Genomic DNA, 17,500 nt, shown 5'->3' with positions numbered 1-17,500 from the left:
TCTCTCTCTCTTTCTCTCGTTTTATACGAAGCGGTTACTGATATCGTGAAAGTTCTTAAACAGAAACTTGCCTTTGGGAAACCTGTTTAAGAGGTTGCGCTTGCGGTATATTCGAGCTTCGAAATAGGGTAGTCTCTTGGTGAGAGGTGATTTATCTGTCGGGCTCATCTCTCTCAACAATGGAGGAAGACTTCGTCAAACTTTATTACCATTGATGCCTATCGACGGACAACGAGAGTGTGAGAAAGAGAGAGAGAGAGAGAGAGAGAGAGAGAGGGTGGGGGTAGGGTGGTGAGGGTCGGGGAGAGAAAAAGAGAGATCGACGACGACGACGATGACGACGACGACGTCGTCTCGTTAACTCTTACGTAAATTAGACGAGACACTTTAATCCATATCTTTATCACCAAATTTTTTTCCTCCTCTTCTCTTTTTCTTTTCTTTCTTCTTTTCTTTCTTTTCTTTTTTTTTTTTTTTATTCCTTTCTTTCTTCAATTACAATCTCTCTCTCTCTCTCTCTCTCTCTCTCTATTCCTCTTCCTTCCTTCTTTATGCCTTCTCTCGGAGAATTTTTCTTCTCCCGTTAAAAAGAAAAAGAAAAAGAAAAAGAAGAAGAAGTAGAGGAAGAAAAGGAGAAGGAAAAAAAGGCAAAAAAAAAGAAAAAAAAAAGAAAAAAGAAAAAAAAAAGAAAAAAGAATTAATTCACATCGTGTCTCATACGATACATATCGATCTATAAAATAACATTAGAAATTACATTAGAAATCGTTTTATTAAATTGATAAGACATAAACTTTTTCACGATAATAAATGCATTCTAACGATGTTAATATTCTTCGATATTAACAAGATAGAATAAGTTATTTTGTATACCATACGATATCTAACGATAACAACGTTCAGAAGGTGATAGTATTTTCGTATCATCCACCTATGTCCTTTGCCATGGAAATTTTGAAGCTTTAGTTATGTAGATATAAACCTGTAAAAGTTGGTACTCTTGTCCTCTTTCCTACCATCAAACATTCTCTCTCTATCTCTCTCTCTCTCTCTCTCTTTCCATCGTTCTCTTTTACGATGTAAAGAGAGAGAGAGAGAGAGAGAGAGAGAGAGAGAGATGTCCAAGAGAAGCAAGAGAATGGAGAAAGAGAGAGAAACAGAGAATCTGTCTTCAACTTTTCAACACGCCCAAATACCATTAGAGCCATATACCAGACGTGGTTGCACATAGCCTTGTTTTTCTATCAAACTTCCTGAAACTTAATACGCCAGAAAAGCCATCTTTCTATCTTTATCTATCTATCTCTCTCTCTCTCTCTCTCTCTTTCTTTCTGTCTCTCTCTCTCTCTCTCTCTCTCTCTCTCTCTCTCTCTATCTATCTATCTATCTATCTATCTATCTATCTCTTTCTCACACAAACTTTCTTTTTCTTTCTTCTTCATTTCCTACTTCTTCTTCTTCTTCTTCTTCTTCTTCTTCTTCTTCTCTATCGCGATTTAACGCGAAAGCTTTGTTCCTACTTCGGTCTCGATTTTTAAAGGAACCGTTTTTCCTGAATGCTTTCTACGTACTTACGATAGCAAAATGGTGTTCGTAACGATCTGAGTAAATCTCACGTAAATTCTTCTCTGACATTTATATCTCTATGGCTGATATGTATGTATGTATGTATGTATGTATGTATGTATGTATGTATGTATGTATGTGTGTGTGTGTGTGTGAAAAAGAAAGAGAGAAAGAGAGAGAGAAAAGAAAAAGAAACGAGAGAAATTTAACATTCGAAATATATTATTTTATTTTATATTTCTCTCCTTCTATTTTATTCTTACACATTAACATTTATATTTTTATATTTTTCAATTTGAATTTTGAATTTTATTTTTCTATTATATTATATCCATGTAACTGGTATAACATGTTGGTGGATTAGATAATATTAATTCGATGTTCGAAATCAATTATTTCGTAATTAATTTAAAATATAAATTGACAATTAATCGGCTCGATATGATCGTAGAAATGTAATTAAAATTATATTCGATTTGTCAGAACGATAACGTTCCGGACCGTTCGATTTTGAATTTGTCGTTAGACAATTTCGAGGGTGGATGCAATCGTTCAATCAGTTTATATTTTGACGTTGAAGTATCAAAGGAACGAAGGAAAAATATCAAAATGAAATGATTCGTGACCGATAGAGAAAACAATTTGGCAGAAAACAAAGCGTGTATTTCTGGGAAAAACGTGATTTTCAAAAGAATCGAGCAAGACGTTTGAGTAAAGTAATAAGTAGATACCATTTGCTAGCTTGCTTGCTTGCTTGCTTGCTTCAGAATGAAAAGAGAAAATGAAATAGCAAAAGTGGGAATATAATTTGTTGGATCGATCGAATATACATATATACATACATACATACATACGTAACAATCTCCTATAGAGTATATATACGCATATGTGTGTGTATACGTGTATATATATATATATATATATATATATATCGTATATACCGATGATGTTAACTCCCCGAAGAGATGAACGGAATTTAGAGGAGAATGCAATTCTGTTGTTCAAAGATGGCGCATGATTTCCAGCTGGGATAGAAGAAAAAGAGCAAGAGAGAGAGAGAGAGAGAGAGAGAGAGACATAGAAAAAGAGAAAGAGAAAGAAAGAGAGCATGGAAAATAGTCCGAACGTAATATCGCTTGTCTGACAAAAATTCGATTTCATTTACTACTATCTTTGATAGGAAACAAGCACTATGCATCGATTCATCTAAAATCTTCAAAATGTTTTATTACTTACGTTATAAAATCGTTTTTCTAAATCGAAAGATAAGAATTGTTCGATCATTTAAGCACATAACGTTATGTTACGTACGCTAATATAAATATGGATACATATTTACATACATACATACACATATATATATAGATATATATATATATATATTGTCTATCTGACATAAAACGATTTTTATAAGATATTGTATTTTAACAATGAAATTTGTCAATTGTCGACAGATAAAAGTTAGATATGACGATTTAATCTAGGGATTTATTCTCGTCCTCAGTTAATATGTGTGTAAGCTTGAAATTATTCCCCATACATGGGATAAGTGACATAGGTATTACTGAATGAGAAAATAGACACAAGAGAGTAAGAGAGAGAGAGAGAGAGAGAGAGAGATACAGAGATAAAACACAGGTCACTCACTCACTCACTCACTCACTCACTCATTCACTCATTCTCTTTCTTTATCTCTTTCTCATTCTATCTCTCTTTCTCTTCCAATTTGAACCATAGTATATAGAAGTTTAATCTCGGATAAGCTTAATCACGAACAACGTTAGAAAACCAATGAAGCACGGAAGAGGACGAGATTGCTGGAACAATACGCAATTATCCTGCTCGCACGAATGTCCTAGCAACATGTTCAGGACGAAAGGGAGATGATCTCTCTCTCTCTCTCTCTCTCTCTCTCTCTCTCTCTTCGCTCGGATGCTGTGGCTTCCCTAGTAATTATAACGGAATATTCCCCTTCGCACGACGCGTTCCTATTCTGTGGCATCTCCTCGTGACGATCCTGCCATTATCCTGTCCATAAACGTGCCCGGGACGAACGTCGTTGAGCTTGTGAGCGAGAATATATATATATATATATATATATATATATATATATATATATACATATATATATATACATACATATATGTATTTATGTATGTACGTATGTATGTACGTATGTATATATGTACCTATGTATTTATGTATGTATGTATGTATGTATGAATATATGTACGTATGTAAATGTTAAAAGAAAGAGAGAAAGAGAGAGAGAGAGAGAGAGAGAGAGAGAGAGAGAGAGAGAGAGAAGATACTTCGAACGATCACGTTCTCACATCGTTGTCTGATAATAATGACGAAGGATAACGATATTCGACCGAAGAGAGAAGACATGCCTTGCATATATATATATATATATATATATATATATATATATATTTACTTCAATATCCTTCTTATCTTTTATCCTTGGTCGTTAATTTGATTTGATTTAACATATTTCATCAAAAAAAAAAAAAAAAAAAAAAGAAAAGAAAACTGTTAATTAAAGTGAAACGAGTTATGAGGAAAAATTTTCATGAAAAATTTGTATTATATTTGTAAACATTATTAATTTTGCAATAATGACCAACAGTAAATACATGAACTCGATATAATAATATATTATACTGCCGATATTATCAGTAAATACGTTGATCTCTTTTCTCCTTTTGTTTTTAATTTTTTTTTACTGTATTTATTATGACACTTCCGACATATTGTTGTTTCGATGGACTTTGCCTATCGCAAGAGACGACATGGGGAGGAAAAAAAGTTTATTTACCGGTACACGAAGAAAGATGATCGATTATTTATATTGTATGTATTCATGTATAATATATTGCACGAAACAATTCTTTTCTCTTTTTTTCTTTTTCTCCGACGACATTGTTATCTCAGTTTAAAAAGAAGAAAGAAAAAGAAAAAAAACGTTCAAAAGTACAAAATAACATTGATCCTGTCGTTTTATTATCAATCCAAATGCTATTGTAAGATGTATATATATATATATATATATATAAAACATAATTCGTATATAAATGTATGTATTATAGGTAATATAAAATCTTTGTAAGTTAAACAAAAATTCAATAATCCGCATAAATAGCTATCGTAGATTTTAATGGCCGGTAATTTGCGAAGGATTATTAGTTCAGGAATATGCTTGATCGCGACAGTTGTCCTTATATATATATATATATATATATGTTGTCCTAACACGAGAACTATATATGAGAGTTTCGAACAGTGGAATAATGACCAGAGGGTGACTTTACAACCCTATAAATCGCAAAACATGTTCGAACCACACACGCTTCTGATATGATTCAACAATAATGGCGGACTACCACGTGAAATTAGATAAAGTAGAACGAATCTGATGGTAGTCTTTATTGCGAGCAAGTAAATCAACGTTTATGATCACGATTTATCTAAAACCAAGATTTTTATCTAAACGAACGTATAAATTTTATGTCTAAACCACATAAACATACACACACACACACACACACACACAGCCAGAGAGAAAGTGTTAGTCTTCGTTTTACTCTCTCTCTCTCTCTCTCTCTCTCTCTCTGATTTTCTAAAAATAAATTTCTTTAGGAATTCTTAATCGATTTGATAAAAATGGTTTTCTTTATATGATAGACAAAGAAAGTGAGTGATAGGAAGACAAAGAGAGAGAGAGAGAGAGAGAGAGGGGGGGGGGAAGTTCGTTTACTTGTTTGGTACGTATTCGAACGGCTTCAGACATCCTAAATCAGTTTAGGCGTACCCTTAGGTCGTATAATGAATAATAATGTGGTCCTACTGGTTAACTAAGTTTAGATAAAGGGAACTGTCACCCTTTACTAGTTCGTCGTTCATTGTGAGTCAAGCACTTAGAAGAGGTGAAACTTTTAATTAGTTACTGATCCTTCGGGCGAAACACAACTTCTGAACGTCTAAAAGCATGACGATGGGGGGGGGAGGGAGGGAGGGGGTAAGACAGGAAGGGGATGAGAGGAGGTAATAAATTGAAATCGCTTCTCTTACTTTTTCTTTTGTATTTTTGTAATTTTTTTTTGTTTTCTTTTTCTCTTCTCCCTTTTTCTTTTTTTTTTCTTTTACTTTTTTTTTTTTTCTTTCTTTCAACGGATCACATTAATTTCGAAATCTTTCCCTTTGCGCCTATTTCCTTTCGTACTTCCTCTTACGATGGTTAAAAAAAAAAAAAAGAAAAAAAATTCATCCATATATGAACGATATGACGTAGGAAATACTTCATCTTTGATAAGAGTTTAAGTAACGTTATATCTAAATCGAAATTATAAAATAATTTTAATCAATGACAGGATGATGATTTCTCTCGTTCGATGATAGACGATCGAGAGAAATCTATTTAATAGAGGAACACGTTAAATATTTTCTAGACGATCTACTAGAAACTTTACAAAAGGAACTTCTCTCGGTACACAGGGATCTAACTTTAACTTGCCCGAAGGATCAATGAGTGAGTGAGTGAGAGAGAAAGAGAGAGAGAGAGAGAGAGAGAGAGAGAGAGAGAGAAAGAGAGAGAGAGCTAAAAGCTTTGACGATATTACCTTTAGAAGTCCTTGTAGCGTACATGGAACGCATGGAACCTTTCAACTAACAGACAAACGAGCATACTCGGTTGTACGTCCTTTAACTAACACATATATATATTATATGTATATATATATATATATGTATATGTATATGTCGTTTGGAAAAGTCATGGATTCTTTTTTTTTTTTAAGCTTCATTGAATTTGCATAATAAAGTGATTTATCTAATTTTAATAATATGCATATATATATATATATAATTAATAATTTTTATTAATATATATTATTAATTATATATATATATATTATACATAATACATTAATAATATATTGTAAATTAACATTCGTAAATTAACATTATTTAAATATTAAGTTTATTTCTACGATGTTTTCTTTTAATAGTGATATATTTCTTATATACATATACACACATACACATATATACACGGATATACATGTATATTGGATAAAACAAACAAACGAATAGATAGATAGATAAATTAAATGTACATTTAATGTAAATATAGATTCTACAAAAAATCTATCATTGTTATGAGAAAATATATTAAAAATAAATGTAATATTGAAACATTTAATTTCCAAATGTTAATCTAAAATATTTATTCATAGGAACGTATTATTCGATATTAGATCGATATTCTATTACGCATGTATCATCAATCTTTAAAAAAAAAAAAAAAAGAAAAAAAAAAATACATCCCTGTTAAAAGGAAATCTCGATGGAAATAAACTTAATATTCAAATAATTTTCAAAATGTTCATTTTTTAAAATCTATTAATAACAACAAGGGCACAATATTAAAATTGGATCGATCCCATTATTGTGCGAGCAAAATTCGATGAATCTTAAAAACGAAAAAAAAAAGGAAAGAATCAAAAAAGAAAAAAAAAAAAAAAAAAAGAACGAAAGGAAAAAACGAAAATAACAAAAGAATCCGCCATTATTCATTCGAAAGAACATATTATTGAAGCTCAAATCAAAATGTTTTTTATCAAACCACAAAGAACAAATACCAACGTATCCACGATAACGTGTTTGGTCCCATCGTAAGACAGACGTGTCGGAAACTGAAAGTCGTATCTAATTTTATCGTATGCGGAATAAAAGCCTTAATTGAACGCGACATGAGAGTAAGAGGGGGTGAGAGGGTTTGGTCCGAGATTTGGTTCATGTTGGTTCACGAACGACGAACGGTGTCAGGTTGCAATTTCATGTGACGGGGCCAGTTAAACTCACAGGCACGACATAATTACTGAAGTTGCTGGAAGTGCGCGAACCAGCAGTACCCAGCACAGCCCTGTTTCTGCTTGCTACCTTTGCCCATCTAACTAGCCTCCTCCAATTCCACCTTCTCCTCCTTCCTCTCATTCTCTCTCTCTCTCTCTTCTCTAAAAGACAATACCACGATGTTCTGCTTACGACTTCCGGCTCGTTCCAGCTATGAGACACCTTTCCACCCTGGAAACTCTATGAACTGAAACTTTCCATCTTTCTCTCTCTCTCTCTCTCTCTCTCTCTCTCTCTCTCTCTCTGTCTCTCTGTCTCTCTTTCTCTCTTTCATTATATCTCTGTCTTATTCCATGATAGCTTGCAAATGTTATATCAAGAGAACAGAATTAATATCAGATTTTACAGATTGATATATTCAATATAGAGTTTTAGCTATAACAATTTCTCCATAGTTATTCAATTCGACCAATTTCAAATGTATCATATCACATTGATACCGATATAAATCTAATCGATTTTTGTTGTATATAATACAGAGAGATTGATGAGACGAAAAAGTTTTCCATCGCAGAAAAAAGAAGAAAGAAAAAAAAAGAAGGAGAAGAAGAAGAAGAAGAAGAAGAAGAAGAAAAAAAAAACCAGAAAAAAAGAAGAACCAAAAAAAAAAGAAGATAAAAAGAAATGAAAAGAAAAGAAAAGAAAAGAAAAGAAAATAATATTAATAACAATGACGACAACAACGAACATGTAAATCTTAAATGCCGAATGAATGGAACGAATGGAAAAAAGTATCGAAGATGAATAAGAATGTATTATTAAATTGTTTAATCAAGAACAAATAATAGAAATATTTTTGATATAACGATATGTGTTGATAAATGAATAAACGAGGGGTGGGATCTCGTGGATGGTCGGGAGCGGCGGGGAGGGGAGGGGAGAGCGGCAGCGTTGGTAAGAGAGAAAGATGGCTCGACGAATGAGAATGTAGCATTTACAAGAGAGGCGCGATCGTACACGTTACCTATCTATATACACGCACACGCACACGCACACACACACGCACATACACAGACGCATAGTACAGTACATATACATATATATATATATTATATTATATGTATATATGTATATATATCGGTCTCGTGTTTGTGATCGTGCTCGTGTAACGTGAACATACCGCGATTTACTAATTCTATCAAAAGTTACATCGTGGGTGGCCGCTTGTATTCCATTAATCACGCTGAATTATGGGTCGCGCGATATTGCTCGTATACTTTCGTGCACGCTTTAACGTTTACCACTGTGCTTGGCTCGGGTCTCGGCATCGAATAGGTAATATCGTCGCTCGCTCCGATGCATTTCGGAAATGAGAAGGACAAAAGTGGAATGAGTGGGTTCTCCAGCGGAGAGGGAGAGGAGGGAAGAGGAGTAGGAAGAGGGAGGGGGTGGCGTCGTCCTCATCGGTATCGTCGTCGTTATCCTCGTCGTTTTAGTCGTAGTGTGTTCGTGTTTGAGGAATTTAAATGAGAGGGAGTGAACGTTATAACGAAGAGAGGGGGCGAAGGCTGAGGGATTGTTACGGGCTTGTGAGACTGAGAGGGTAGGAGGTTGAAAGGTTCGATAGGACTGAGAGGGTAGGAGGTTGAGGGATTTGATGGGGCTAAGAGAATAGAAGGCTGAGGGATTGAGGAGTTTGGTGATAAGGAGACTGAGGACTTCAGAGGGGTAAATAGATGTAAAAAGGTGTGTTTGTGTCGAGAATGAATTTTTACGGTTACCGTTAGAAAACACGAATATTCCACCTTCGGTAACTTTCTTCCATTACTGTTGCTAATATTGCTTTTGCCGTTGGATCGTCGCCGTTACCGGCCCGTGCTATCCTTGCTTTTTCTCTTCTACCCCCCCCCCCACCCCCACCCCGATAACGAGTTTGGAAAATTCCAACGTAACGTTCTCGCGGAGAGCAATTCCGCAAACGGAAAGGAAATAACACCGCTGTCTTGTGGACTTATCCAATATCCTAAAGAGATACGAAAGAGAAAGAGAGAGAGAGAGAGAGAGGAATCGAAACTACGTGTAAACAGTGAAAGAGGGAGAATATAAGAGAATGATCGATAATATCATTGATCGAACGATCAATATAAATAAGTATGTATTATATATCGCGTTTAATATACGTAAAATATTTAATGTAAAAATATAAATAATAAATAAATGATTTTTCTCTTATAGCAAATATTTGTAAAAATTTCATTCTCTCTCTCTCTCTCTCTCTCTCTCTCTCTTCTTCTCTTTTCTTTTCTCTCTCTTGTTTCGGTTGTTTTTTCTCCCAACGTTGTTCATTTCTTCATTTTTCTATTATCCAAGTCTCTTCTAACTTCTATCTACTCTATGACAGGTGAAAAGTTTTCGTTGGGGATGGTAAAAGGGAAGAATAAGAAAAAAGTAGATAAGAAAAAGATAAGAGAAAAGAGAAAAGAAGAGTTTGTCCACTTTTTAATTTCGCCGGTTGATATCGATCGAGTCACTTCAAGACTCTGCGGTTTTTTAATCTCTCAACAGTATTCCTCTACTTTTATTTATTCTGAGTGCTAAGAGGAGGAAGAAGGAAGAACGAAAAGGGAGAAGAACAAGAAGAAGAAGAACAAGAAGAAGAAGAAGAAGAAGGAAAAGGAGAATAAGATGGAAGAAGATGAAGGAAAAAGGAAGATGAAGGAGAAGAAAAAGAAAAGGAAAAAGATCAAGAAGAACTAGTTGTAAGTACGAGTATACGGATCTTAAGACAAGGACGGTTTATGGTTGAATATACATATATATATATACATATATATGTATGTATACAGACATATAAATATACGATGACGAAACAGACGAATATCTCAGTGGAATATTTCGGAAAGATCTTTTATTCTTAAAACTGGCATAAAGTGAAGAGAATGAGAGAAAGAGAAAGAAAGATAAATATAAAGAAACAGAAAGGTAGAGAGAGAGAGAGAGAGAGAGAGAGAGAGAGAGAGAGAGAGAGAGAGAGAGAGAGAGAATGAAATACTTTCCCATTTTCCTGCGAACGAGGCCGTTCTCCCCATAACCGTTGAGAACTAAGAAGAGACATGAACAAAGAGAGAAAAATACAGAGAGTGAGAGAGAAAGAGAGAGAGAGAGAGAGAGAGTGGAAGGTACAATCGGCTTGACCAGCATAAAGCTTTCGACAAACCAATGGCAAGGCAAGAATAGCGAACGATGGGGCGAATATAGCTAGAAAGGAGGTAGAAGGAAGGGTGGGAAATGGAGAATGTGTAGTGGTATGGGTAAAGGCGAATTGCTAACGTCGAAGTAGCGTATCTAAGCTTAGGGGCGACGTCTACGAAGTCGGTATTCGAAAGCAAACTGAACACTCAGCGAAACGAGCGTGCCAACGTAATCTCCAGCGGATTTTCGAACGGAAAAGGGAATCGGCGCTTTTCGATCCGCTCTACGAGGAGCTTCACGACGATCCCTTCGCTCGTTTCCACCTGCCAAATCGAAACTTTCTCCGCGTTCGTATATAAAAAAAGAGAGAGAGAGAGAGAGAGAGAGAGAGAGAGACAGACAGAGAAAGATAGAAATAGTTAGAAAGTCGTCGAGGATTTCTAATCGTCCATCGACAGATTTTACTTTTGTATTCAATTTTATCTTTCTTTTTTTTTTTTTTTTTTTTCTTTCATCGATCCCAATTGGAATTGTATATCAATGTTCTTTTTTTTTTTTTTTCTTTTTTTTCTTTTTATGAGATAAAAAGTACGAGACGTGGTACGTCGAGGATGAATGAAATGGAAAAAGAGATCGTTATTATTAAATCAAAAATTCACGCATAACGAGAGAGAGAGAGAGAGAGAGAGAGAGAGAAAATATGAAATTAATTAGACAAATATATTCGAACGGTAAAGGCAAATTTGTCGATCGAAATTCGAATGAATTTGCAAATAAGTATATATAAGTATGTTACTTATCTGCGATATTAACGAAAACATACGAATAAGAACGAGTTAGATGATCGTTAATCCTAATAAAGTTGATTGAGATAAAAGAAGAAAAAAAAGAAGAAGAAGAAAAAATAGGAAAGAATTAGAAAAGAAAAGAAAAGAAAAGATAGAAAGATAAGAAAGAATGATAAAAAGATAAAAAGAAAGATCAAAATAAAGGAAAGATCTATTATCGATGAAACTTTGTAACAATTGGTCCGTTGTCGTGTCGCCGAAAATCCGAGCCAACATGGCCGCTCTAGATGATTTATTCGCGATGCTTTAAAAGCTTTTCGATAATCCGACATTCGCAGAGTTTCGTAGCGACGATATGCTATTGGCTTTGAAAAAGACGAGAGAAAGAGAGAGAGAGAGAAAGAGAAAGAGAAAGAGAGAAAGAGATAAACCGAAGGAGAATGTAAAAGAAGGAGAAAAAAGAAAGAAGGATAGACAGACAGACAGACAGACAGACAGACAGATGGACAGACGAACAGACAGAGTGAGTGCGACCGAGCAAACGAGAAAGAAGAAGAAGAAGAAGAGAGAGAGAGAGAGAGAGAGAGAGAGAGAAAATAAAATAGGCCACGATACTCCATTAACCTGATTGCTGTGACAAAAGTAGCGACCTTTCCGAGCACGCTTCCGAGCAGTATGGCACGATATACTACTACCCTATGAGAGATAAAGAGAGATAGAGAGAGAAAGAGAGAGAGAGAGAGAGAGAGAGGGACTGCTAAATGTGGACATGCCCTAAATTCTAAAACTTGTGTTTAGACAGCTTCTCAGCACGCTAATTGCTGACTATTAAATGAAATTCGTGCACTCGCAAGGTAAGCCGGTTTAACGAGCTACACGATTCAACGCTTACGATTTTCTTGCTCAAATACCTGACACTTCCACTCCTCCGTACTCTTACTCCTCCTACCCTATCTATCTCTCATATCACCCATCTTCCTCCCATCGATCGTCGATCGTTGTAATAATTAATTGTTATGATAATTGATTTTATTATAACGAGTTCGTTCGTACAATTTCAAAAATAAAGAAGATAATGAATATATATATATATATATATATATATATATATAGAAACAAGTGAACAAGAGAGAGAGAGAGAGAGAGAGAGAGAGAGAGAGAGAATGACAGAGGGAGAAATGAAAAAAAAAAAAGAGATAGACCGATTGAGAGAAAAGACAGATAAATAGATCGAAGCGTAAACTAAAGCAGGTCACGCGATATGAGGAATCTCGAATGCTAAACTATAATCCCCAGAGGCGGATAGTTCGCCTCTGAGAGCCATAAATAACATTTATCCTCCGATTAAGGGGGCTCTTCCATTCTAATTCGTGAGCTTTATTATAAAGGTTCACGATTACGGCTATGCGCGTACATTACGTTCTCTCTCTTTCTTTTTTTCTCTCTCTATCTATTTATCTATCTATCTATCTATCTATCTTTCTCTGTCTCTCTGTCTCTCTTTCGATCTCTCTCTCTCTCTTGCACTCTTTCTCTTATTCTTCTACTACTATATCTTCCCTCTCTATTTTTTTTTCTTAATCCTCGATTACACGCTGAAGCTCCCGACGTATGCAAAAGCTTTCATTCGTTCTACAACGTCGTCTATTCTATCGGAGAATGATTTTTTCCATCCTCCCTCCCTCGTAAAAAGTATGTGTAAGTACGTAATTGTATATTACCCGTGCGTATGTTCCACTTTTTATCATCTTCTTTTCCTTTCCTTTTTTCCATTTTTCTTGGGTCGTTTCAATCTTTTCAAATTCCCCATTATTCTTGTCGAGATTTAGCGGACGTTTCCAAAGAGAAACTGACCGCTGTCCTATCTATGTATATCCTTGTAAAAACTTTGCATATATCATTACGAAAGTAAGAAATCAATTTGTAATATTATTCGACGATTAAATCCAGATGGATATCGAACTTTTTCGATATATTCTTTATTTCTTTTGTTGATGTAGACCAATTGTCGACATCTTGTAAATGCATGTATAAATATAATTTGTAATATTTTTTTATTCTTTTTTTTTTCTTTTTTTTTTTTAGGTTTATTTCTTTTCTTTCTTTCTTCAATAAAACGCGAGTTCATAAAACATTCATATAAGTATCGAAAAGTGATTCATACAGAAATACTTTAATCCTTTTAATACGCATAATAGATGTCAATTTGTTGACGAAGAAAGAGAAGAAAAAGATATAATAACAATAACAATAACAAAAAAAAAAAATAAAATAAAATAAAATAAAATAAAATAAAACAGAACAGAGTTCGTATCAAGACTCACCAAGAGGAATGAGTTGATTGTGCCGGTATCGATGGCAGGGCACCAGGTGGGAGGGATCTTCTTATTGGTTGACAGCATGGCCTTTGTCCATTAGGATTTGTAGCTTCGTTACAGCAAGCTGGTGGATTGGTGCAAACGTGTCTCGCTACGATGCCAGAATTAGTCGTAAATTCAACCGCAGACGTGCGTAACTTTGGCCTGAGCAACGGTGACGTCGAGAAGCTGTCTCCTCCACCACCGCCACCTATACCTCCACCTCCTCCTACACCTCCTCCTCCACCACTGCCACCTCCTGTTCCTCCGCCGCCGCTGCCGCTGCCACCACTTCCTCCGACAACACCAACACCACCACCAACACCACCTACTCCTCCTCCTCCTCCTCCTCCTATTACACCAACACCTCCTCCTCCAGCACCACCTCTTTGATTTGACGTTGCAGAGCTGCTTGAGCTACTGGAGCCTGGACTTCCACCTAGACGAGCCGGTGACGCGTAGGCGAAACCGCGGAACCGGAAGTGCGCCTGGTGGTACGGATATCCGGCTGGTGGTGGTAGCCGGTAATGATGGTGGAAGCCCAAATCTCTCCTCATGTACGGATCGCCGGGGTCATTGGTGGGAACGTAACGATCCGTTGGGGTATGGGCAACTGGTGGTACGTACCTGTCCACGTACCTGTCCGGATAGAGCACCTCCGGAGGTGGTTGCGGCACATACCTAATTAAATCGAAAGTTTATACTTTTTGTGCCGAATTTATGGAATGGATAGAATTAAGAGGTGAAAGATGTTTCAATGTCGATAGTTGATTTATCGATAGTTGAATATACCTATATATATATATACATTTTTTTTTTTCTTTTTTATAAGACATCCAAATTGTAAAATAATTAGATATGTTATATATATATATACATATATATATATATTATATTTATATATTATTTATTATATATATTTTGCTTGAATATGAAAGTACGTATTGTATATTATACATATATATATAATATGCAATTTTATATATATACATATATATAAAATATATATAGTACATTCTTTTATAAGTACAAACATATCGCTTGATTTGTTGATAGTTGAAATCTCAGAGTCTGATGAAATAAAAACAAGTCATGTATATTTTGGACTAGCCTTTTTTGATTTGTTTTCTTTTAAGTCGTAATGAAAGATGATAAAGTATTCATTGAGATACATACCGTTCGACCGGAGTGTGAGCCGTCGGCGGTACATAAGTGCCTGTACTCGACGATCCGTAGGGCCTATCGGTCGACGTAGGAACGACGGAAGAATTGGCGCAGCTAGAGATCGGCGCTATCCTACCGGTAAACCTATCTTTTGGTTTCGGTAGAGACAAGTACTTGTCCGTGACGTTACGTGCCGGAGAGTATCGATCAGAAGTAGAGTGAAAGCGGTCAGGAGTGGTATTAGACGATGAGAATCGATCGTTTGACCCCCCTGACCCCGGAAACCTGTCGTATCGGTCTTGAACCGATCTGTCAAACTGATGCTCGTTCCCGAGCGAATATCTGTCGTTGTTATAGCTCTGGACCGACTTCGACACTTGAAGGAACTTATCTCCATTCTTTGCCGTGCTTTGATAGCTTCCAGGTGGTGGTCCAGTATTTGCAACGGTTCCACGGAGTACCGAACCTGACGTTTCTGGGGTCGGTGAAATCGATGAGAAGCACCGATCGTTGTTCGTCGTCGCCGATGACGATTGGATGCCATTGGCATTCGTGTACGGCGAATGATAGCGCGCTCCAGTTTCCGAAGACGACGACGGTGAAGACGACGTCGCGGCCAGGATACGTTCGGTTGGATTCGAGTCTGTGACGACGTACCTATTAGACGACGACGACGACGTTTCACCGGCATTCGACGATCTACCGTCGTGTCCTGGTGACGAGGCCGTGAGATAAGCGACCCCGCTTGCGACGGAGAATCTCTCGTTTCCTGTACGTCCCTGTCCGCAGGCTCTTTGTAATGCGAGCTCATTGAATCTGACGTCTTGAAAGGCCGAGTATCTACCATATTCCGCGTTACCAACTTGATTCGAACCAACTTGGTTCGTCCTTTCGGAATATTTTTGGCAAACACCTTCGACCGATCTATCGGCATAGAGCCGTCTATTATTCTGATCGGTTGCGTTCGGTACCTGAAGAGATCTCTCAGTCGTTGAATATCTTTGATGCGTCCCTTCGTTATTCGACGTGGGAATCGGGAAAAATCTTTCGCCGCTCGTTGCGATCGAGTTGTAACGATCGTGGTGCAGGCTCGCCGATGTCTCTTGTTGGGAACGGTGATATCGTTCGTGGATAGGTGATTCGCCACCGTGTCCGTATCTATCGGACGTAGACTTTCCGGCGAATCTTTCGGGTACCGGGGCGTGTATCGGCGAGGCCGATAATAATCTATCCGTTGAGATAGTTCCATATCTCGATGCTGGGGAATCTTTTCCCGTACCGACGTAACCAGCAAGGATGTTCCGGTCGATTTGTAGATTGGTCTGAAGGGCTCCCAACACTGGTGACGATCCCGACAGGAGACGATCCCCATTCCCATTACCGCCGCCGTATCGTTGCTGTTCCTTGACATCGTGCACGCTCGTCGCGTTGCCGTTCGGCTGTTGATTGGCCAACAATCGTTCACCCGAAATGAATCGGTCCTTCGTTGGCATAGGCGAGGCTGGTGCTGTTCCACCGCCATATCTGGCGCCCGGAGAACCGGGGGGCAAAATCCTATCAGGAGGAGGATAACCAGCCAAGCTCTGGGACGAGGCATACTTCTCGCTTGGGCTGGGCGAGAGGGGCGGTGGCGGTACGAATCGATCATTGGCTGGTGCCGGTGAGGGTGGCGACGGAAAGGTCTCCGACGAGAAGGAGCTCGACGTGCAGGAAGATACGAGGACGTTTGCATTCGCGTACTCGTTGTTCGTTGATGCGAGCCCGGAATCGTTACTGACGTGATGGAAACGCAATTCACCGCCGCCAGCGACCTATCGACACGTAACATCGTTATACGCGTGTGTATCGTTAAAAAGAAAAAAAAAGGACAAAAAAAAAAAAAAGAAAAAGGCAAAAAATAACTACAGAAAATTATTAGAAATAACAAAAGCGCGTAATCGTATTAAACGAAGTTATCTTACCTGAAACCGATCTCCTGGGGGTAAAGACAATCTTTGCTCGGCATGCAGGTTGCTGAGATCAGTGAATCGAGCGAATCGGTCGACAAGGACGTTCTGCGACAAGGATTGGCCTGTACCACCTTGTCTTCCGTTATATTGGTGATGTGCTTGCAAGCTGGATTGACCAAATCTCTCCTGATTTTGGTAATGTCCGAATCGCTCGCAGCTCGACTGTACCGATCGAGTCTCGACATTGGATTTGGTATAATCCTCGATCGAGGGCTTGTCCGTTGACTTGTCGTGCCGATCAATCGCCGTGACTCTCTCCCGAGTTCCATACTCGCTGTGATCGTTGCTTTGAACTTGCTGATCGGTTTGATAACGATCTTGGCTTGATGTACCGGTGATGGTAGGCGTTGATCGCGACTCGGACTGCTGTTGTTGCTGCTGATGCTGCTGCTGCTGCTGATGCTGATGCTGCTGCTGCTGTTTAAAGCAATCGTTTGGGTTAACCGCAGCGATTTGTGTCCCGAGACTCCCGGAATTTCCGCTATTGGGCCCTGGAATCGGGGATGACGAGGGCCCGTACTGGGCAATCGGGTGCTGGTGCAACAGGTGACGTTCTCTTCGGCCATAG

The 17,500-nt window shown here is 37.5% G+C and overlaps 1 protein-coding gene across 7 annotated transcripts in view; it reads right to left on the bottom strand.

Annotated features, from left to right (window-relative positions):
* Nucleotides 1-17,500, bottom strand: part of LOC124422064 — a 243,829-nt gene that overhangs the window by 117,600 nt on the left and 108,729 nt on the right. For all 7 annotated transcript variants that reach the window (XM_046957981.1, XM_046957980.1, XM_046957987.1 and 4 more), the window contains exons 3-5: nt 16,885-17,500; nt 14,936-16,734; nt 13,727-14,440 (exon numbers count right to left, since the gene is read on the bottom strand). The exon at nt 16,885-17,500 is cut by the window's right edge and continues 48 nt beyond it. In XM_046957981.1, the coding sequence (XP_046813937.1) occupies nt 13,727-14,440; nt 14,936-16,734; nt 16,885-17,500 (3,129 nt within the window). The remainder of the gene's footprint in view (nt 1-13,726; nt 14,441-14,935; nt 16,735-16,884) is intronic.

This window comes from Vespa crabro, chromosome 2, assembly GCF_910589235.1.
Source record: "Vespa crabro chromosome 2, iyVesCrab1.2, whole genome shotgun sequence".
NCBI lineage: Eukaryota > Metazoa > Arthropoda > Insecta > Hymenoptera > Vespidae > Vespa > Vespa crabro.
The sequence above is the reverse complement of the archived record's forward strand: the minus strand, read 5'-3'. Positions and strand labels throughout refer to the sequence as shown.